This window comes from Elephantulus edwardii, unplaced genomic scaffold (assembly GCF_000299155.1).
Source record: "Elephantulus edwardii isolate Elephantulus edwardi_28Jun2011 unplaced genomic scaffold, EleEdw1.0 scaffold00237, whole genome shotgun sequence".
Lineage (NCBI taxonomy): Eukaryota > Metazoa > Chordata > Mammalia > Macroscelidea > Macroscelididae > Elephantulus > Elephantulus edwardii.
Window position 1 is genome coordinate 3,128,549 of NW_006399987.1, and position 23,436 is coordinate 3,151,984.

General features: G+C 54.2%; 1 protein-coding gene across 1 annotated transcript in view; it reads left to right on the forward strand.

Moving 5' to 3' along the window:
- SMARCA4 (SWI/SNF related, matrix associated, actin dependent regulator of chromatin, subfamily a, member 4) overlaps positions 1-23,044 on the forward strand; it is a 125,183-nt gene extending 102,139 nt beyond the window's left edge. The window contains exons 29-35 of the mRNA XM_006898784.1: positions 120-338; positions 4,806-5,059; positions 18,170-18,278; positions 18,587-18,688; positions 21,316-21,448; positions 21,964-22,106; positions 22,569-23,044. Of these exons, the coding sequence (XP_006898846.1) occupies positions 120-338; positions 4,806-5,059; positions 18,170-18,278; positions 18,587-18,688; positions 21,316-21,448; positions 21,964-22,106; positions 22,569-22,601 (993 nt within the window). The 3' untranslated portion in view covers positions 22,602-23,044. The remainder of the gene's footprint in view (positions 1-119; positions 339-4,805; positions 5,060-18,169; positions 18,279-18,586; positions 18,689-21,315; positions 21,449-21,963; positions 22,107-22,568) is intronic.
- Positions 23,045-23,436: the final 392 nt, after the last annotated feature.

Genomic DNA, 23,436 nt, shown 5'->3' on the forward strand with positions numbered 1-23,436 from the left:
CAGTGGTTCTCCCCCGTGCTGACCCTCTCGTCCTCTGTCCCCGTCCGCACACACAGCCCCCCCAGTGGTTCTCCCCCGTGCTGACCCTCTCTTCCTCTGTCCCCGTCCACACACACCAGCGCATGGACCTGGACCGCAGGCGTGAGGAGGCCCGCAACCCCAAGCGGAAGCCGCGCCTGATGGAGGAGGACGAGCTCCCCTCCTGGATCATCAAGGACGACGCCGAGGTAGAGCGGCTGACCTGTGAGGAGGAGGAAGAGAAGATGTTTGGCCGCGGCTCTCGCCACCGCAAGGAGGTGGACTACAGCGACTCGCTGACTGAGAAGCAGTGGCTCAAGGTACATGCCGGAGAGGGCCGCAGCCTTCCCACCCGGCGGGGCGGGCTGGACCGGGGGACGGACAGACGGGGGGGACACACACACATACCCAGGGCTCTGTGTAGAAACCTGGTCGGTTCCCACTGGAGGGCCCAGGGTCCTGCTGCTCTCCCTGACCTCTCCTCTGAATGGAGGTCACTCAGCAGCTCAGGGGACAGTGGCCTCTTGAGCATGAGGGTCCGCATCTTCATCACGTTTGACTCAGGACTGGGCTTTGGAGTAACTAGCGCGGCGGCCCAGTTCTTCACGGGAACTCCGAGCACGGTGATTACGTGCTCACGCCGCTGAGCTGTGCACAGGGAGCTGCCGAGACTTGGGGTGGGCCACCCTCAAACAGCTCGATACCCACTCCCGAGTAACGTGAGAGCGCTCCCGTTGGGTCTTTTTTCTAAGGCTGCATCTTTAGGGAACCTGTGTCTTTCCGCTTGCTAAGTGGCTCTTGGATTCGAGCCGCAGCTGCTTGCTCTCTGTCGAGTGCTGTAAGCACAGACCCACTCGGGTCCTGTAATACCTAACCATGTGCTCTGCAGACTGGGTTGCCGTTGTGCTCTGCAGAGTGGGGACCCATAGCTGACCCTGCAGTGCCTCTACACGGGAGGAGATTGCCCACCCCTCTCCTGAGGAGCAGCTGGTGGCCTCGAACTGCGTGCCTCCAGGATTACAGCGCAGCTTCTTGCCACCAGACCACCAGTGCTCCATACACTTTACCTGCTGCCTTCACCATAATCAGCGTGAGATACAAGTCCCTACTGTGATGGGCCTTCCACCCTTGGACACCCGGTGTTGTTGGAGTGCGGTCACTTCCAGCTTACAGGGACTCCACGTACCGGCGACTGACTGGTCTACGGGCTGTCATTTTTATGGGGCAGATTCTGCCGGGTCTTTTCGCCCTTGGACTCGCTTGTTGTTGTTGTTGTTGTGTATGTGTCGGTGGTGCGATCAAGTCCGCATCTCTCTCATTTAGCATCCAAGCACCTCCATCTGCAGGTTTGCCTTGTCTGGCATTCACGTGGTCCTGGGTGACCAGCGTCTTGCACTCACTGTAAGGTTTTCAAGGCTTGTCCATGAGTGACATGTCCAGTGTTCCTTTTTATTACCCTGTGAAAGCTCCATGTTATGATGTGACCACATTGGCTGCTAGGAACGCTGTTACTCTGAACACTTGGGTGCAGCTTTCTACCTGGCGAATGTTAGCATATTGTGGGTTGACGGCTAAGAGTGGAGTTACCGGGTCAGGTGGGAACTCTGTTTAGCTTTGAGGAACTGCTCGACTTCCTCCAGAGTGGCCTTGGCAGTTCCACCTCCACCAACAATCTCCAGTGTCTCCACATGCTCTCCAGCACTTTATCTTGTGCCTTCCTGGTGGAAGTGAGCATTGCAACACCCCATGGGCTGCCCAGAAAACAAACGTGTGTCTTGGAGAAGATGCAACCAGAATCCTCCTTAGAGACCAGGAGGACAGAGGTTCATTGCACATACTTTGTGCATGTTGTTAGGAGAGGTGGTTCCTTGGAGAGAAACATCATGCTTGGAAAGGTGGAAGGTCAGCAGAGAAGGGGAAGACCCTCCACCAGGTGGATTGACACAGTGACTGCAGCAACGGACTCGAGTGTGCCAGAAATTGTGAGGATGGCACCGGCTGGGACGGGCTTCAGATCTGTTGTTCATAGGGCGGCTGTTTTACTTGACTTGATGGTACCTAACAGCGACGACAGTTGGGGTGAGGAGGAGCCCTGGTCAACGGTTCAAACCCTGCCTGGTCTTGGGGAAGAAGAAGAGGTAGTCCGCTCCTGTGAGGAGCACAGCCAGGGAAGCCGCATAAGCACCGTTTAATTTGTCTGCAGGCGCGCTGGTGGGATTGTCTTGACCGCAGTGGTTTAGTGGGTGTGACGTGGTGTCTCACGGTGGTTTTGATGTGCATCTTCTGTAATGCTGAGAGGGAACATCGTCCCATCTGTCATCTTTAGAGAAAAGTCTATTTCAATCCTTTCTCAGTGTTTTATAAGTTACTTATCTTCTTTTTTTATTGATTTGTAAGAGCTTGTTAGTAAGCCCTTATCAGATATGTGGTTTGTACATATTTACACATATTTTCTCCGAGATATTTCCTGGGGTGTGTTTTCACTTTCCTGATGCACAAATGTTTTTCAGTTTGACAGCAATCAAGTTTCAGTTTGTCTGACTTTTCCTTTGTTGTTTCTGCTTTTTGTGAAATAGCTAAGAGTCTGTTGCCATGTCGAAGGTCACGAAGAATTGCCCTGATGTTTTCTTCTAAGAATCACTTTAGCTCTTATATTTAGTGCTGTGATCCATTTTTAGTTCATTTCTTGTACACTTTGAGTTAAAGAGGGTTCAGTTTCTTTCACATGTGAAAATCCCGTTGCCTTAGCACCGTTTGCTGGGGAAGCTGTTCTTTCCCATGGAGCACATGTTATACTTGATCAAGTTCATGTGAAAACCCACACAGCTGCCTGAAGCCGGCACTCGTCTGCCTTCCTGGTGGTGGCATGTCGTCCTCTAGGTCTTTTGACAGGTACCTTCTGGTGGTTCCTTCTGGGCTCTCGGGGTACCTGTGCTAGCTTGCTGGGGCTGCACCGAAAGGATTGTATTCTCAGTTCTCGAGGCCGGGATTCTAAGGCTCCGATATCACTGTCACCAGGTCCCTGTGACCCTGGGTCTCCGGTCTCTACCTTTGTCCCTGCATGGCCACCTCCTCTGTGTCTCATGTGGGCATGCTCACTAGAGTGAAGGCGCAGGTGAATGCAGTATGATCTCACCCCTGTCCCTGATGAGTAACTCTGCAGAGATTAACCTCCCAAGTCAAAGCACACTGCGAGGTTCCAGGTGGATGTGGGTTTTGAGGGGTGATGCTCAGTCCTCAGCACCCACCTGCGATACTTTCTCCCATCCCTCCTGCCTCTTGTTCCCCTGCGTGTCCTCATCGCCTGGGTGCCCCCCACCACCTGGATCTCAACTCAGGTGTCACCTTCCCTGAGGTGCTGTCTCCCCCCAGGACACCCTCAGCACCCCCCTGCCCCTCTCTGGCACATGGCACGTTGTCACCTTGTTTGTGGTTGTCATCTCATCTCTGTCGCCCCCCTGAGCCCTAGAGAAGAGAAGGACTTGAATCTGACTCCACTGGCTGCTGTCTCCTCGCTTGGCTCACTCTCAGCCTCACACCTTTGCCTGGAAGTGAGCAGCCGGGTCCCTGGGGTCCAGGCCCCCCCGGAGCCCAGCCTCCCCAGGGTCCAGCCTCCTGTGGCTCTGCTGGGATGTGCCCGAGTTAGTGCCAGGCAGTGAAGGATGGAGCCTGGAGACTCGTTTTTTCCTTTATGAACGATCATGCCCTTTGGCTGGCATCTCCACTTCCATTGTTGTTGGGTGCTGTCAAGTTGTCTGACTCACGACAGACGTGAGCCCTGCCCCCTCCTGCCCCTCCTCACGCTCTCTGATACTCTCCAGTCCATCGTTACGGTCACTGCGTCAGGCCACCGTGTTGGGGTCATCCCCACTCTCTCTGACCCTCCACCTTTCCCGCCGTGATGTCCTTTTCCAGGGACTGGCCCCTCTGGACAGCATGCTCAAAGGGTATGGGATAAAGTTCTTCACTTCTAGGATTTAACTTTTCATTGTGATTTATATGAAAGTTGACCAAACAGATTTATTCTGCATTCAGCAGTTCACACGTGTTTTGTTCTGTGACACTGACTGACGCTCTCACACCATGACAGCATCCCTGCCACTTCATCTGTGTGTCCCGTTCCCATCTGTTCTTCTTTCCTGAGCCTTCTGTGTCTGAGCTTTACCCCTGGGCATGTGCTGTCCTTTTGATCTCATATCGTTGGTTTAGGAATCTCTTAAGGGAAAGCAGGTGTTAATCATAATATCGCTTAGACGGAAAAGCTGCACCCGCTGGCGTCGAGTTGAGGCTGACTCCTAGCGACCCCCGAGGTTCCCAGGCTGTGGGCCTTGACCAGAGCAGCCGGCCACGTCCTTCTTCCAAGTTGCTTAGAATCATGGAGCAGAAAATAGAGTCTAACTGCCAAAACAGGCCGTTCACATCAGACAGCAACGTAGTAAAACAGTTACTAAAAGTATTTGTTGAGCAGCAACAGGAGAAAGATCTTGGTGTTGTAATCTGCCAGAAAAGTGCGTTTCAGGGCAGTCTGTGGGCTCTGAGACCAGTTTTGGCTTCACTTTGTACACGTGTGTGAAGGGACCGTGGCGGGTCCAGAGCAGAGGTGGTGGCACATCCATGCTGGGAGATGAGGCCGCAGATCACAGCCCTCCCCGGGGCCCCCACTTCCACAATCCCGTGTCCCTCCCCATCCAGCCCGCCCCAGCCGGGGCCCCCAGGGCCATGCGTCGCGGCCTCCTCTTGTCACACTCGGTGCTGGCTGTCCTATTTTGTTACTATTGACCCTGAAGGCTATCGAGGAGGGCACGCTGGAGGAGATCGAAGAGGAGGTCCGGCAGAAGAAATCGTCGCGGAAACGCAAGCGGGACAGCGACGCCGGCCCCTCCACACCGACCACCAGCACCCGCAGCCGCGACAAGGACGATGAGAGCAAGAAGCAGAAGAAGCGGGGGCGGCCTCCCGCTGAGAAGCTCTCCCCGAACCCGCCCAACCTCACCAAGAAGATGAAGAAGATTGTGGATGCCGTCATCAAGTACAAGGACAGGTAAGTGGAGATGGCGGTGGACGGGGCCTGTGCACACTCAGGGGCCCTCGGCTGTGGTGAGGGGCTCCTGACGTCTCACGGGAGGCAGGCCATGGTGCTGTCAGCAGGGACGGCCTGACTTGGAGGGAAATCAGAGAGGAAGAGGAGGTGTTAGGTGAGAGGATTCAGCAGATGCGAAGGCCTCGAGAAGGGGTTTGGAGGTGATCAAGGAACAGTGAAGAGGAAGGAGATGGGGTCACAGGAGCACAGGGTCCTGTCACATGGACAGGTAAACTGAGGCAAGGAGGTTGGTGTGGCCGGCACAGGTTGCGAACGGCTTTCTCTGTCGACCTCTCCTGCCCTCCCTCCTGTGCCCCCCACACTCCATAGACGGTCTCGGTGTCACCTCAGACTGTCCGTCGTGGGTCAGTCATGTGTGAGAACGAGGTGACCTCCTGCTCCCTGTGCAGCTCTGCTTCGGATAGCAGGACCCTTGCCTCCAGGCTCACGGCAGGTACATGACAGCTTGGGTCTGCTGCGGCCACAGCCTGATGCTGGGTCCTGGTGTCCCTTCCGTGGACCCTGAGAACTGTACGGACAGGGACACACAGCGCTTGTCCTGTGGCTCCCCGTGAGCTTTGTTAGGTGTCTGTAACTCAGCTACGACTCATGGGCAGCAGGCCTGACCCCTGCCCTGTCCTCCACCATCCTCCAGTCTCCAGCATGCTGGAGCCCATTGTTCTGGTCACTGTGTCCATCCGTCTAGTTAAGGGCCTTTCTTTCTCTGCTCCTCTACTTTACCTGACGTGGTGTCTTTTTCCAAGGACTGGTCCCTCCTGACTGCACAGGATTGCACCATCCTTGCCTCTAAGGATCACCCTGGTTGCACCTTCTCTAAGACAAATTTGTTCTTTTGGAAGTCTCAAAGGCATCGATTGTTCTGTCAGGCTTTGTTCATTGTCCCGCTTTCAGAAGCACAGAATTAATTGAACAGGCCCTGGCTTGGATCAGCTCATCTCAGTCTTTAAACTGACCTTGTTCTTGAGCATTTTGGAGAGAGGTCTTGACGGCCGATTTCCCCAGTGCAGCAGGTCTTTTGATTTCTTGACCTTGACTGCTGCTGCCATATATGGGTTTGTTTGTTTGTTTGTTTGTTGTTGTTGTTTTGTTATTTAGTGTGTGTACTATCAAATTAGATCTGACTAGTGAAGGAGGAGATTGCCCCTCCTTCTCCAGGAGAGCATCTGGCGGCATAGATGTTAATTGATCCAAGTAAAGTGAAATCCTTGACACCGTCAGCAGTTTCTAAGTATTCTCCCGACGCAGAGCAAGGCTGTGGGGCCACGAGGGCAGTGGGAGTGAGATGCCGCATGCAGCCGGGGACTCGGCTCCTTCCTCCTCTGGGGTCTTATTTTCGGGAACTAAGTGGCTAGTACGACACTCACAATACCGCTGACCGCGAAGCAGAGTGGGGGGCAGTTTTGTCTGTTGGAGGGAAGAGCTTTGAGGTTCTTCAGTGCACAGGAAGGCGAGCCTGGCCAACGGTCCCAAAGCTGTATCTTTAGATGCCCTTCACACCTGGACAGGAGCCCACCCCGGGAGCACCTTGTCGAGGAAATGATCTTACGAGCATGAGATTGGGGGGGGCTAAGGATTGTGACAATTACAGTACTAAGTTGAAGGGTACAAACTTACCTTAAAACTGAGGTTTTTATTATTAGAAGAAACAGTAGTGTCACAGGGAAATGTATGTTCTAGGTCACCGGCTGGATCTGAAAACGTAAAGTGTCAATATCGAAGGAAGAAGTAACTATTCTTTTGGTTGTTTGTGTTTTTTTTTTAAATTATTTTGTGTGTGTGTGTGTGTGTGTGTACCATCAAATTGGATCCGACTGGTATAGGAGGAGATTGCCTCTCCTCCAGCAGAGCATCTGGTGGATTTGAACTGCTTACCTCTGGGATTGCAGTGCAGCTTCTTGCCACTAGGCCACCAAAGCTCCCTAGAAGTAAGTGTTCTAATTCTCAATCTTTGAGGCAAGTTCCATAAAGAAAATATAAGCAGAAGACTAGCAATTATTTAACAAATGGTTATGCAAAATCCAGTGACAGTTGTAGACTCCTTTTTATTTTATATTCTTGGAAAGAAAACTTAAAATTCATCAAAATGGCAAAGACTTGAAATTCAGGCACTCTATGGCTCTGTTGTAGCTGTGTTCCATCGAGTTAAAACCGACTCATAGCAGACCCTCCAGCAGGTTTTCAAAGGCAGTAATTCACATAGGTGGAGATTGCCCATTTTTCTCCCACAGAGCATTTGGTGGATTCGAACTGTGTGCCTTTAGGACTGCAGTGCATCTTCTTACCATTGGACCACCAGAGCTCTCAGGCACTTGCTATGCTCCTGAGAGCTGGACTGTGAATAAGAATGACAGCAGAAGAGTGGATGCCTTTGAACTGTGATGATGGTGAAGAATATTCCGTGGACTGCCAGAAGAACAAATACATCTTGAAAAAGGTGCAGCCAGAATGCTCCTTGGAGGCAGAGATGATTCCACTTTGCCTCACATACTTCAGACATGTTGCTCAGAGAGGCTCTTCTTGGAGAGGGACATCATACCTGGGAAGTGGAGTGCTGGCGAAGAGAGGAAGACCCTCAACCAGATGGATTGACACAGAGACTGTTGTGTTAGAAATTGTGAGGACGGCACAGGATAGGACACGGTTCAGATCTGTTGTTCGTAGGGTCACTATGGGTCATACTCTACTCTATGGCACATACAACAACAACAGTGGCTTCGTGGTTAAAGGAGCCCCCTGCCGTTTGACCTCACTGGCCACAGTGGAGGCGAGAGAGATGTGACCGTCTGCTCCCATAGTGATGACAGTCCTGGCCGCTTCTGCCGTGTCCTGCAGGGTCTCTATGAGTCACATTCTGTTTGAGATCATTGAGTCTTGAGTCTTGAAATTCAGTGGCAAATTGCATTTCAATAAAGCTGCCAGTCAAATGAAGGTCCACGTGGAAAAGATGAACCGTGGCCCCTGTATCTCCTCATATTTATCTCTTCAAAGTAGATTTGCGATGCAGTGTAAGCACATGCAGGAATCTTCTTCATGACTTTAGAATAAGTATAGATTCCCTCAATAGGTCACAAACCCACTAACCATTTAAAACAGGGAGTCAATTCTGCCAGACCCGTGTGTCCAGAGAACTGCGCTCCACAGGGCTGGGGTTTTTTTCTCAGGGTTTGTTGTGGTTTGGATGGGATTTGACAGCACGTGAGTGTCCCGTTGGCCAGTCTGCACGTGATGGTGTTTGGTGCTCTGGGCGGCAGTCTCTGCAGTGCGAGCAGGGCTTCCTCCTCGGGCTTCCTTCCCGTTCAGCCTTTCGTTCCCCCTCACACCTTCTGCTCTTTGTTTCGGGAAATGCTGCCCTTTGGGGTCCAGCTGATTGTTCTGAGGTGTCTGTTCCTCATAGGTGGTGTGTTCATTCCACAGTCTTGGCTGAAAAGTGGCCCCCAAGCGTGGGTTCCTGTCCAGGTTGGAAGGGCGTCTAGGGCCGCAGTCTGGAAGCTTCCACCTGTGTCTGTTAGAATGCTGAGCCTGATCTTGCATAGGGATTTTTATTGGTTGGGGTTTTAGAAGAATACTGGGCCTTTCGTTCCAGCTTGACCCCTTTTCCAGCCTGTGTGAGATGTGATGGGGGTGCCGGTAGCTTCGTCCGCAGGCAGTTACTCTGCTGAACCAGAGGCCCCACTTGTGGTGCCGTGAATCCCCCAGCAGCTCTGCAGGAGAATGGTGGACAGTCTGCCCCAGTGCCATTTACAGCCTCGAAAACCACTGGACGGACGGTCGGCTCTGAGTCTGTTTCGACTGGGCAGCAATGAGTAGATCAGGTGTTAGTGCATTTTCTTAGTCATTCTAGAGCTTAATGAGCTCCGGTGACCTAGTGGCGAGAAGCTGTGCTGCAATCCCGAAGGCACATGGTTCAAGGCCACAGCTGCTCCGTGAGAGAACAGTGGACAGTCTCCTCCAGTGCCATTTACGGCCTCTGACAACCCACCGGAGGGTCAGCTGTGGGTCAGTTCTGACTCTCTACACAGCAACAGCAGCTTAATGGAAAAAGCCTGTGAGCATCTTATTTAGGTATTTATCACGTGACAGAAGAGAAAATTACTCCCTCCTGAGAGAATTCACTTTTGATGCTGAATCAGCCAGAACTTGAATCTGGACTGAGTAACAGCCTTGTTGAGATGGTCCAGTTCGGAGCCGTTAGCCGCTCGCAGAGATGGTGAAGTGCACACGGATGAGAAGTGATCGTAGGGCCCTGGGGAGTCAGGTGTGTGTGACAGGCCACCTCCATGTGGTTTCGCCTCAGCCTCCCCGGCAGAACCCATTAACAAAGAGTTGTGGCTGCCAGAAAGATTATTAGAGGAAGCGGCCGAGGCTGACTGAGCGGCGTTCTGCTTGTGGGTCAGCGGACCCTGGCCAGGGCGTTGGGAAAGACGGAGCTGGACACAGACGCTCAGGAGGACAGGCACGTTCTTCTGGGTGAAAAGGGATCTCAGGCAGCAGATATTTTCAGAAATATTTGAACACAAAACTGATGTACTTTACTAACAGTCTTATTGTTCTTAAGCTAAACTTGTAAATGGTACTGTTCAGCCGCCTTTGAGGCCAGAAAACAGCCACCACGACCTTGAGACGAGCGCTCTGGGCTTCTGAGATTCCTTAGGTGACCCAGAGCTCTGTGACCGCTGTGGTTTTATGTCCACAGACGCAGGTTAAGATCAGCCACGGGGAGGAGTGCATGGGACAGAGGCCAGGAAGTTCCAAACATGGTGCGTCCCGTGAGCTGCTCCTGGGGGGTCATGGACAGCACTGAGCCTGGGCTTCCCCTGTGGGGTCATGGACAGTGCTGACTTTGCCAACATTGCTGTGACAGTCCCTTGCCAACCTCAGGGAAGAACACCATCACTGGTGACCATCACTGGTGAGCAGCATGGCCACTGACCAGAAGTGCTTGGCCCCCTGTGTGGCTGACCTCAGTGTCGATTCTCCAGAGGTTGTTCTGATGCCACATGCCCTGAAGCCTTACCCTTAATCACATTGTTGGCTTAAGACACTCTTCTCAGGCGGCCATGCTGAGGGTGGAGGGCTCAGCTCAAGGAGAAGGCAGAGGCCAGGCCCCTTAGGTCAAGGTCAAGTTCTTTCCCTCTCACCTATTGGCACAGAGCAGGGCTCTGAGCACTGGCTGCTGTGACAGGTGACACTCCTGTCCTCTGCCCTGACCACCTACAGCACCACAGTGAGGGAAACGAAGAGGGAATGTCAGCTGATTGGTTCGTGGTTTTGTCTTCAACCTTCCAGAATAGAAAAATAAATGTTACACGCACTCTTTCCAGAACGTGTAACTGAGTTTGTTTTGAAGCAAGAACGTGCTCTCCTAGCTCAGGTCCTCGTTGACAGCTGTGTGACGGGGGGACCTCGCCATCAGCCTGGATGAGTCACAGCTGCTGAAGGGCACGGAGCTGATGCCGTGTTTGGGGGTGGGGGGGTGTTCTCTCTGTGTCCAAGCTCACGACCTTGAGACAAGGCCATCCTCCGTCAGCTGGAGTCGTCTTCAGTTTGCCTCTGCCTAGTTTAGTCCTCTTTCCATTTTTTTTTTAAAAAAACCACCCCAAGTGCTGCAATGAAGGAATGAAAACCCAAAATCCCTGTAAGTGTTCATTAAAACTAATAAAATTTAATAATTTTTTTTTAAAATGACAAAAAAAACCCCACCCCAAACCTTTTAATTCGAATATCAGTGGAATTGTATCTGACATTGGTTTAGTATTCGTAAGATCACATGCATTCAGATAGTAGCCGATACTGGAAAGGGATTTCTCCTTTTCTTGCCATGTTTAGGGCTGTGGCCTCAGTCTTCACAGCCCCCGGGTCACCTTGGGAGGAGCAGCATTGTACCGCCCGCACTCCTCTGTGTACTGTAGGTTCTGGGGCACGGTTCCCGGGCGCAGCGTGGCGAGCCCTGTGACACTGTTAGGATGTCGGGGACAGCCTCTGGGAGCAGGTGCCATGCTAGCAGGACCAGAAGGATGCACAGGGCCCGCAGGGTCTCGAGGTCGGAGTGGAGCCCCTTCATCTGAGGGGTTTAGAATCTCAGACTGTATTGAGGAGCCTGCTAGCCAACAGCCAGTCGAAATTGTTAAAAAGCAGATTGCTCTTTTTTTTTTAAATTAATTTTAATGAAAGTTTACAGAGACTTTGGATTTCCATTCATTCGTTGTTACACTTTTCTCCCTGCCCACCTCTCCCTGCCAATCCACTCTTCTCTTTGTAAAGTAAAAGAAAAATTCTTTCATTGTTTACACAATCCCTCCCCCCCAAGTCTACTCCACTACGCAGCCTTTGTTCTGGACTCATGTCATGACAGTAATTCCTAATTGTATATCCCTCATCTGTTTCAATGCAGTATACATAATTTATCCCATCTTTCTCAGTCTCCCCCCAACCCCGATGTCAGTATCGTTTTACAACAGTGGCCCTATGCAATATTTGTCCTTTTGTGACTGAGATACTTCACTCAGCATGATGTCTTCCAGGGTCCCCCATTTTGTATAATATTTCATGGATTCCTTGTTTTTTCAGTGCAGCGTAGTATTCCATTGTGTCCATTCATTTGTTGATGGAGCTGATTGCTTTTTCACTCACCAGTTCCCACACACCTTGTTTCATGGCGTTGATTACAGTCCACACTCTTCCCACTTCTTCCCCTATGTTTCTCCTTTTTCCACTCATCCTTCTCTCCCTCCCTCTCTGCTTTCTGATGTTTGTCTTTGGACACATGCTGGCCATATCTGACCTTAAATGATTGATTGTTGTAAGGAGTGTCTCTCGCTGGCAGTCTTGGTCATCATTCGGCACACTGAGTGGCTGAGAGGTGGGGAAGAGGGTGGGTTCAGTTCCAGGCTTGGAGGGTGATTAAAAGCCACTGCCCCAGGGGTTCTACTGGTCTTCTTTGCTCAATAAGCCTGGTCTTTTTTATGATGTTACATTCTGTTCCACATTATTTCCCCTCAATCTTAGGGGTCTCACCTCCTCTGATGCCTTTTTCTGATCCCTCTCCTAACGGTCAGCAGCGGTAGTGGTCAGCAGTGGTAACAGGGCATCATCTCCTCTGATCCCTCTCTGAGCGGTCAGTGGCGGTAGCAGGACACCAGCTCCTCTGATCCCTCTCTGGGTGGTCAGCAGTGATTGCTGTCGGTGGTAGCAGAACCCTATCTCCTCTGATCCCTCTCTCTGCGGTCAGTGGTGGTTGCTGTCAGTGGTGGTAGCAGGACACCAGCTCCTCTGATCCCTCTCCGTGCGGTCAGCAGCGGTAGCGGGGCACCATCTCCCCTGATCCCTCTCCAAGTGGTCAGCGGCTGTTGCCGTCAGTGGTAGCAGCAGGGCACCGTCTAGTTCATCTGGTCTCAGGGTTGTGGAGACTCAAGGTCACATGGTCCTTTGGTCCTGTGGACAGAGAGTGTTTGATTTTCTTCACCAAGAGGAAGCTTTCCTCAAAGTGTAAACCTAGGGAGCTCTGCTGGCCTAGTGGCAGGAAGCTGCACTACAATCCCTAAGGCACACGGTTCAAATCCACCTGATGCTGTGCTGGAGGCACGGCAACCTCCTCCTGTGCCAGTCGGAGCTGACTCGATAGTACACAACAAAAAAAGGAAAAAGGGGGGTAAGTGTAAACCCACAGAAGAGTAGGGCTTTGGGCCCTGTTGCTGGGCTGTGTGTTCCACCCCTGGACACGTCAGTGGCCTTGGCAGCCAGTGGCCATGGTGGCATTTGAGGCACCAGCTTCAGGTCCCTCAAGCCAAGTGCGTGGCGAGGGCCTGGGAGGGTCCCACAGGTGGTGCAGTCTTGGCAGCCGAGGCCTAGAGGACCACCTGGTAGGGACACCAGGCTTCCTGCCTCAACCGTGAAGTTGGCGTGCAGGGTGATAGTGCATCGGAATTGAGACTCCTGAACCTCTCAGCGCTGCCAGACGTCCTCTGAGGAGGCACTGCCTGCCTGTGGAAGACGGAAGAGGCAGCATGTCTGCTCTTTACACAGATGGCTCGGCTTGGTGATAGCACAGACATGCTGCCTGGTGGCCTTGTGGCCAGAGAGTCCTACAGATCTAGACCCAGCCCGTCTCCCCTCTGTGGCCTTTCTCAGGGCCTCTCACCCGGTTTGTGCCTCAGTTTCCAAGTCTGCGTGGATGGTGGTGGAGAAGCCTGAGTGAGCACATGTGGACCGAGCACTGAGCTCAGAAGCAACCTGGAATTGATGGTTGGGTGGAGCTGCAGACGAGGGGGCAAAGGGCCCAGAGCCAGGATAGCAGCTTCCGCCCGGGCCTGGCCCCGTGGCCAAGGCCCGTGTGCACTGCGTATGCCGGCCGCAAGCCTGCTGTTCCTGGTACAGACTCCCGAGAGGAGCACGTATGAGCACCCAGAACCAGGACGCCACAGGCTGCCTGCTGAAGGGACCCTCAGGGCTCACCGTGAGGACAGAACATGCAGCAGAAGGTCAGAAAAGCTAAACTGAGGGGAGCGAGAAAGAATCAAAAGATTTAATACGCGCAAAATGATAAAAAGTAGATAAAACTCAAACCAAGACAGGCCGATAAAAACAAATTGATAGGGAGCTCTGGTGGCCTAGTGGCAAGAAGCTGCGCTGTGATCCTGAAGGCTCACAGTTCGAATTCATCAGTTGCTTCTCTGGAGAAGGAGGGACGATTTCCTCCTGTGCTAATCAGATCCGACTCAACAATACACAAAAAAACCCCAACAGATTGGTGACATTGAGCCTAAACTTCTACAGTGAAACTGCTTAAAAATTAGGAAGAGGACATGAAATCAGAAGTGCGGACAAACTGGTGCAGCACTTTTCCCGGACGCAAAGAAGTGGAAATGACAGAAATGTCCAGCAGCCGCCGAGCGTCCATGCAGTGGAACTCACACAGCCATGAAGAGAGCGGGGTCCTGAGACTGGCCACGCTGTGGCTGGACCTAGAAAAGCACGCTGAGCGAAATCGGTCAGGGATGGGGTCTGATAGGAGCCAAAGGTGCACAGTGGGTACCAGCGGCGAAAAAGGGGCTAGTTACTTGAGGATAGTGAGTCTCTTTCTGTTAATGGTGATGGAATATTCTGGAAAAGGCTAGCTAGAAATGGAGACACAGCTTAAGAATAATGGTGGTGGTGGTGGTATGTACCATCGAGTTGGAAGCGACCATAGCAGACCCTTTGGCAGGTTTGCAAAGGCAGTTAATCATTGCGCATCCTTCTCTCGGGGAGCAGCTGGTGGCCTTGAACCATGTACTGTCAGGATTACAGCACAGATTGTTACGAGTAGGCCACCAGCACTCGAGAATGTCATTAGTGCTGCTGAATTGTGTGACTAGAAACTGTCAGGGTGCTGGGTGGTTTCCTGTGTGTATTTTCACCACACTAAAAACAAGATTATCGGGAAAGGTCAGGATGGGTCTGATACTTCACTGCCCAGGTAGTGTTTGCCAAGTGAACTGGGGGTACCACCTCTCCTGGACCCCCTGCCACATCCTTCTTAAGAGCCTTGAGGACTCCCAGTCCTGTGGTCCCTGCTACATCCGCAGGGACGTGGGGCCTCCTCCAGCTGGGGGCTGCTAAGCATTAGCAGTGGGAACATTGACAGTGAGTCATCTGGAAAGGAAGTCCTCAGTTCAAGGCCATGCTCATCCCCGGGAAGTGGGCCTGCACCTCATGCGCGGGCACCCAAGGCTGGCCCCGCTGCCTCGGCCTCAGCCCTGGCCAGCTTTTCCCTCTCTGTGCTCCTGAGAAATCTCTGCTCTGTAGTGAACATTCTGACACAGGGCTCCGTGGTCTGCCCTCCTGAACATCTGAGCACACAGGGCACATCTGAGCACATGCGCAGTTGATGGCACTCAGCGGCGCAGCTGGCCGAGTGACCACCCTGGTCAGCCAGCTCTTCTCTTAGCTGGGTTCTCACCTCCAGGCCAAGGCTGTTAAACCAGGTGGTTTTCAAACTGACACACAGGGCTGCATCTTCAGGTGCTGCTTCAGACTTCGATGCGTTAGGTCCATTCAGCTCATGTGTCACGTGGCCCACATGCTGGCTTGATCGAAACAGGTGCTCTCACCCTTGCGGCCCACAGACCCTAGTTCAGCACTTGACCCCATCTGTGCTGGAGGAGGGCTGAGGTCCCAGCTCGGGCTTTTTATCCAGTGTCAGAATATTCTTAACTTAATTATAATGTCTCAAAAAACCGAGCCTTAAAAATAGATTTGTATTAACTAGATTTCTCTCTAATTGGCTTTATTTACAAGACACCTAGCAAAGCCCTTTTTCAGACAAATCTCCTCCGTGTGCCCCTTCACCTCTGAGCCCCTACCTGGCTGGGTTCACTGACCTAAGTCAGCAGAGAGAGGGTCACAGAAAGGCTTAGCTGCCCGGGGCTCAGAGGGAGAAAGGGGTGCTGGCTGCTTTCATCTCAGCCTCAGTGACAAGGCAGATATATCAGAGCAGCTCCACTGTGCAGTGGACAGTGAGGAGGACTTAGAAGGTTTGGCCTGTAGTGACTGTGGGGTCATTGGAGGCTGAGCTTGGCCTGGTTCTCTGATGGATTAGCCATGTCTACGACAGTCAGGAGCTAAGCTCGCCCTGGTTCTGTGATGGATTATCCATGTCTGCCATGGTCAGAGGCTGAGGAGCAGCGTGCTGCCTGCTGTCTGCTCCCGTCCCTGGTAGAGACTCGTATGTTTAGGATTCAAACCAGGGGCCAGCATGCTGCAGCTCCTAGGGCCCAAATAGCCACCACATGTTTTATGCCCAGCCTGTGAATTAAGAATTCTTTTACATTTTAAATGGTTGGGGAAAAAAGAACCAAAAGACGGCCGTTCTGTCTCCTCGGGTCTGGGGCTGACCTCGAAGGGCTGACCCCAAGAGCACCACAGGGCCCGTCCACCTGCTGCTCTCAGCATCTGGCTGATGCGACTCGGGGTGCCTGTCCACACAGTCCGGGGCCACAGCAGCTCTGCTTCAGAGCAAGGAGTGAGCACGGGAGCATGGCTCTGGCCAGCCATGGGCACAAGTGTCTTCTGGAACAGGGTTTTGTGTTAGCGCTGGTTTGAAGTGATGGGAGGAGACTCCCACGCTGTCAGTGTTAACACTCCTCGGCTGTGACGCCTCCATCCGGAACCACCTGTTTGCCGAGCCCCTGCTGAGGGTGCCCTCGGGGGCCTGTGCCTGTTGGGGACAAGCATGCAGCTGTGATGTGACTGGATGCTGGGTGCCCCTGGAGAAGCACACAGGACACCAGCCACACCTCCTAGTCTGTGAAAGGGGACGCTCAAGCTTCTGGATTGGACAGAGGCCGACTTCACTGGGACGGGGCAGGGGGAAGCACTGAGTACAGAGGAAGTGCATGAACTTGGATGTGAAGCTGAACTCATTCAACAGAAGACTGCAGTGAAGAGATGGCTTGGCGGAAACACGCCCATCGAGGCCCTCCCCAGGAGAGCAGGGAGGGTGTGGGGCAGCGATCAGACCCCCAGCTTCAAGGGGATGGGAATTGAAGAGGGGCCACAGTGGAAAGCACCACGGACGGCATGGACAAATGGACAAAGCTGACCCATACATTGATCACCATTCTCCCTGGTCCCCAGCCATCCTTGGCTACTTGCTGGACACTGTCCAGAGGCCTGCAGAGTAGACTTCATCATGGTGTGTGCCCACTACGGAGCCCAGGCACACACAGAAGCTGCCCCATACCCAACCACAGGGACGGATCTGATGTTGCAGTGAGCAGAGCAGGCAGAGGTCAGCCTGGGCCAGAGGTCAAGCCAGCAGCTCCTGGTGGGCTGCGTGTGGGGGTTGCAGACGGAGGCGTGCATGCCTCACAGAGCCCTCGAGAGGCCTGTGTGTCCCTGTGTGTCAGGTACAACTGCATGACAACTGGTAGGCTCAGCCTCAGGGATTTGCTTGAAAAGTGCTGACAAGGGGCTCAGAGTGGCTGGACCAAAGGGCCCTCGCTTGGTGGCCATGCCAGCCTCCCCTGAGGGTCTGGTAACAGAATTGGCCAACTGAGAGGTCGGCTCCATGCCTACCCATCATGCGAAGGCAGCGTGAGAGTCCAGAGGACCCCAGGGAACGCCCGCCTGGTGCTCAGAGCCAGGATGAGGTGCAGCCCAGCTGTGCACTGCGGCCGGCATACGGGGCCGAGGGGCCAGATGAGAACCCAGCGGGGTGGGCACAGAGGATCATAACCATTCACCTCGCGTCTGCCGTCAGCCTTGCCAGACCCCCCAGCTCGGAACAGACACCCCCAACCCCCAGCCCCTGGCTCTTTCATCGACAACAGAGGCTGCCAGTGAGAGGTGCTGGCACGTTAATACCTGTCCATTCTTCAGTCGCCCTGCTCGCTCCCTCCTGGGGGCCTGTACCCCACACCTTCCCTCACCTACCCCATCCCTGGTGATTGGATGGACGCGGCCCCCCATGGTGTGACCAGGGTGGGGGCAGGGGCGCGTGGGGCACTGTCGCAATCCAGATGCCCGCGTGACTTCTCCGCTCGGGTAGCAGGCAGTACTTCTCAGTGCATAGAGCTGGGAACGGCTTCTGTCTTCCTTTAACTGAATGCCAGGTCTCTCCCCACCTGGGCGGAGGCCAAATCCTCCTAAGTTCAATGCCAGAGCGCACCTGCATGCCCCGCTCATGCCCACACATGGCGTACCTGTGGGCGCCGTACGCCCTGCGGGCCAGAGCAAGTGAATCGCTGCCCGGCCCCTTGGCTGATGCTTTGATGGCCGGTGCTGAGAGCCTTGTAGCAGAGGTGATTCGAGGACTCGTCCCCCAGGCGGGCACAGTGGAGAGTGGCCTGGGGTCAGTCAGCGCTGGGATGCCACTTCGCAGCCTCAGCTGCCCTGGTCAGACATGCCACAGGGCTGCCCCTCAGAAACCTTTCCCAGGTCGTGGGACCTGTGGCCAGGAACTCACTCCTGTGTGCCCTATGCCTGGCCCTTGGCGTGCTACAAACACGGGTTGGTGGGGCGGGGCTGGAGGGTGGCGGGCCCCCCTGTGACACTGCCTGTGTCCCCCTGCAGTAGCAGTGGACGGCAGCTCAGCGAGGTCTTCATCCAGCTGCCCTCTCGCAAGGAGCTGCCTGAGTACTACGAGCTCATCCGCAAGCCCGTGGACTTTAAGAAGATAAAGGTAACCAGCCTTGGGGTGACCAGCATTATGCCCCAGACTCTCAGCAAGATGTACCCCCATAGCAGCATCTGGAGGGAGTGGCTGGGATGAGGTGGACACTGGGGCAGGAGGCTCCCTGTGGCCCTGGGAGTCCAGTGGCTTGGGGTGGGGGCAGGACTGGCTCACGGAGGTCACCCCCTCACCCTACACCACCCCCTGTCCTGTTGTTGGTCAGTGTCTCCGCTGCACCCTCCTTGGGCGGGCAAAGTGGGGGATGGGCTAGCAAGGCCAGCACTGAGGTCAGCCTGCTCTTTGTCCCCCTCCTGCAGGAACGCATCCGTAACCACAAGTACCGCAGCCTCAACGACCTGGAGAAGGACGTCATGCTGCTGTGTCAGAATGCGCAGACCTTCAACCTGGAGGGCTCGCTGGTGAGGGGCGGGGGGATACACACGGAGGGCTCACTGGTGAGGGGCAGGGACGGACAGACACACGGAAGGCTCGCTGGTGAGGGGCGGGGGCGGACACATACACACACAGACACACGAGGGCTCGCTGGTGAGGGGTGGGGACGGACACACACACAAACTGGAGGGCTCGCTGGTGAAGGGCGGTGGGCCCAAAATACACACTTAGCCTAGAGAACTTGCTAGTGAGGGGATAGGACCCCAGAACACACACCCTTAACCTAGAGGAGGGGTGGGACCCCAAAATACACAGCCAGGCTTGCTGGCGAGGGGCGGCAGGCCCAACACACATACACCCCTTCAATCCAGAAGAGGGGCAGGGACCCCAAAACATACTCAACCTGGAGGGCTCGTTAGTGAGGGGATAGTGCCCCAACACACACCCCTTCAGCCTGGAGGAGGAATGGGGGTACACACACACAGGGCTCACTGTTGAGAGGGTGGGGTCCCAACAAATACAACTTCAGTCTGGAGGAGGGGCAGAGGGCACCCTGGAGGGCTCACTGAGTAGAGACCAGCCCCCAGCACATACTCCTTCAACCTAGAGAAGGGGCAGGTTCCCCGAAACACGCACCTTCAACTTGGAGGGCTTACAGGAGGGAAGTCCCCAAAACACACACTTTGACCCTGGGTGAAGGGCAGGGATACTCCAAAACAAACCTGCAAACTGAAGGGCTCACTGATGAGGGACACAGAAGTCCCCAGAACATACACACTTTAAACCTGCAATAGAGATGTCTTGTTGCTGTGTGCTGTCGAGTCGCCTACGGCTCATAGCAACCTGATGTACAGTTCTGAATGCTGTCCTGTCCTGAGCTAGTCTCACTGACTCGGATAGAGTTAATCCCATTGGCCCGTTTATGTTAGTCTGTCTCATCTGGAGTCTTTCTCTCCTGGGCTGTTCCTCCTCCCTTCCAAGGATAATGTCCTTCTCCAGGGACCCTCCTGGCCACATGCTCAAATTATGTGAGACAAAACGTCAAAATTTTTGCCTCCAGGAAGAAGTAGAGATAAGGGTCCCAAAAACAGACCTTCTGTCTGGTGGACTTGGTGGTGGTGAAGGAGTCCCCAAAACCACACATACCTTCAACCTGGAGAGCTAGCTGGAGAAGAGGGAGTAGCCAAAACACACCTCTAACGTGAAACAAGGGGAGGGTCCCCGAAAACATACAGATTCGTCCTGGAGCCTCATTAATGGCACTGCCTCTTACGTAAAGAGAGTGGAGAGTCGTTTCTATGTGTGTGTCCCGTGGGCCGTTGCCTTCCTCAAAGCCTGGGATCCAAACCACTGTGTCTCTGGTCGCTTTTGAACAGAATGGGTTAAAGTAAATTCTCAAACAATTTGGAAGAATTTACTAATTTCAAAAGTAATATGTTAAAAAGAAAGACAAGCAAAGTAGAGAAAATAAGGAAGACTCATCAACAACCTGCGTTCTGCAGATGACACAACCCTGTTTGCTGAAACTGAGGAGGACCTGACGCGCTTGCTGCAGAAGGTAAAGGACTGATATCTTCAAAATGGATTGAAGCTCAATATCAAGAAGACAAAGATTTTCCCCACTGGACCCATTGGCAACAGCGTGATAGAAGATGAAGCGATTAAGATTGTTAATAGCTTTAGTTTGCTTGGCTCTACAATCAACACACTTGTTACCAGCAGCCAGGAAATCAAAAGACAAATTGCATTGGGAAAGTCTGTCAGGGATCTCTCCAGAGTATTGAAGAGCAGTGATGTCAGTCTGGAGACTAAGATGCATCTGATCCAGGCCATGGTCTTTGCAGTTACATGCTATGCATCAGAAAGCTGGACAATGATTAGAGATGATAGAAGAATTGATGCCTTTGAGCTGCCGTACTAGAGAAGAGTATTGAATATACCGTGGACTGCTGTGAGAAGAAATAGGTTCATTGTAGAGAGGGTGAGACCAGGAAACAAGGATTCTGAAGCTTTGTCTGACATACTCTGGACATGTTGCAAGGAGGGACCAGTCCTTGGAGAGGGACGTCATGTTTGGAAGGGTGGAGGGGCGGCGCAAGAGTGGAAGACCCTCGATGAGATGGATTGACTCAGTGATTGGGGTAAAGGGGGGGGTAGGTGTGTCAGAGACAGTGAGGTTGGCACAGGACAGCAGGGTTAAGAGCTGTTGTAGATAATAGGGTCGCTATGAGTTGCAGGTAACTTGATGGCACTTAACCATTCATTCAGTGGTCCTCAAACAGCACCAGATCATGGGGATTTTAGACGACCTGGGGGTGCCTTGAAAGGTGTCTGTGGCCCCTTCCTGCCATCGCGTTGCACCCCATTAATCTGTCCTCAGCTGGCACAGCAGGGCCCACAGAGCACCTGAGGACAGGAGAGCTCTTTGGGGCCCAAGCTTTCATAGCCCCTTAAATCTGTGGGTCCTCCTGACTGGACCCGGGCCGCCCACACTCTCAAACCGCCTCCCTGGGCATCTCGTAGACCTGGTGTCCTCAGACACTGACAGGGCAAGACCCCACATCACCCACATGGCACCTCTGACCGCAGATCAGAGGTGGGGCCGGGTGAGCAGGCCCAGCCACTCAAGCCCAGTGTGTCGTGTCCCCCCCAGATCTACGAAGACTCCATTGTCCTGCAGTCTGTCTTCACAAGCGTACGGCAGAAAATCGAGAAGGAGGATGACAGTGAAGGCGAGGAGAGCGAGGAGGAGGAGGAGGGCGAGGAGGAAGGCTCAGAGTCCGAATGTGAGTCCTGGCTCTCGGCTCTCCTGCCGTGCGGTTCTGGGGAACAGTCTGCGGTGTGGTCAGGCCAAGTGCTCAGATGTGGGTAGTTCTGATTCAGCAGTGAACACCACCACTGTCCGGGCAGTTCTGGGGGTACAGTCCAAAGTGTGGTCAGGATGTCAAGGATGCACACAGCTCACGGTTCTGGGGGTGCAGCGTATAACTCACCTCCTGGGGAGACCTGGCAGTGTGGTCCATAAGGACATTGAACATTGACACAGCTCACCTGTGCAGGTGGTTCTGGGGGCGCAGCGTATAGCTTACCTCCTGGGGAGACCTGGCAGTGTGGTTTATAAGGATGTTGAGCGTTGACACAGCTCACCTACCTGTACATGCAGTTCCGGGGCTGCCATCCTATCGGGGGTGAATTCACAGCTCGTCTCCTGGGAAGCTGTAGAGAGTGGTCCTTGGTCCATAAAGATGTCGAGGGTTCCCAGCTCACGGCTTTCTCCTTCTCCTCCCTCTCCCCGACCCAGCCCGCTCGGTTAAAGTGAAGATCAAGCTTGGCCGGAAGGAGAAGACGCAGGATCGGTTAAAGGGGGGCCGGCGGCGACCCAGCCGGGGCTCCCGGGCCAAGCCTGTCGTGAGTGACGACGACAGTGAGGAGGAAGCAGAGGAGGTGAGGCCAGGCCGCAGGCACAGCCCCTTGAGGAGCCCCTCAGGGCTGGGGAACGATCGATGAAATGTGCCCCAGTGCCCCCGCTCCCAGGAGGGGAGCCCCTCAGGGCTGGGGAACGATCGATGAAATGTGCCCCAGTGCCCCCGCTCCCAGGAGGGGAGCCCCTCAGGGCTGGGGAACGATCGATGAAATGTGCCCCAGTGCCCCCGCTCCCAGGAGGGGAGCCCCTCAGGGCTGGGGAACGATCGATGAAATGTGCCCCAGTGCCCCCGCTCCCAGGAGGGGTGACACTCAGGCACCCCCACGTTGCAGACGGGAAACTGGGCAGAGACACACAGTGGGTGCCTGGCGGGACTGTGGGGCTCTGGAGCCCGGTCCCCATGGCCTGGTGTACTGATGGAGAGGGACGCCATGGTGTCGTTCTGGGGCCCGCTCACCCCTCGCCCCGCTGTCCCCCTGCAGGACCGCTCAGGAAGTGGCAGCGAGGAGGACTGAGTGCGACATTCCGCAGCCTGGACCTCGTTCCGGAGCCAAGGGGGGTAGCCCTTAGCAGTAACGGGTAGCAGCAGACGTAGTTGCAGACGTGGGTACAAGTGTATAAACAGAAATCTCCATATTTATACAGCTCAGAAGATGTCGGACGGTTTATGTCTGGTCCTGTCCCGGCATCAGTAGCGTTTGTAACAGCATTAACTGTTTTCAGAGAATTCTGACTTGGGGAACACACGATACCTGTTTTCTTTCCTTTCCTGGCAGCCCTGTTGCCGCGCGGTGGGGAATCACTGTAGTGTAAGCCGTGGATGCACGTGTGTAGCCGTCCACTCCTCGTACTGTATTTTATTGGGCAGGTCAGGCTCGCCGGGGCCAGGGCGCCAGGCCCGGCGGGGTGTGTCAGTGTCACTGGATGTCAAACAGTAATAAATTAAACCGACGACAAACTCCCTGCTGTCTGTGGACTCCTTCCCGCCGCCGCTGCCTCCTTCTCGTCAGAGCGCTGGGGCCTGTTTCAGAGGGAAACGTTGAGGCTCGGGCCCAAGCCGAGGATGAGGCTCAGCTCTCGGCCCTACTGTGCTGGCGTGGTCCCCTCCTCGCTCAGCTCCCAGCCCTACTGTGTGCTGGCGTGGTCGTCTCCTTGCCTAGCCCTCGGCCCTACTCTGCTGGCGTGGTCCCCTCCTCGCTCAGCCCTCGGCCCTACTGTGTGCTGGCGTGGTCCCCTCCTCGCTCAGCTCCCGGCCCTCCTGTGTGCTGGCGTGGTCCTCTCCCCTCCCAGCCCTCGACCCTACTGTGTGCTGGTGTGGTCCTCTCCCCTCCCAGCCCTCGACCCTACTGT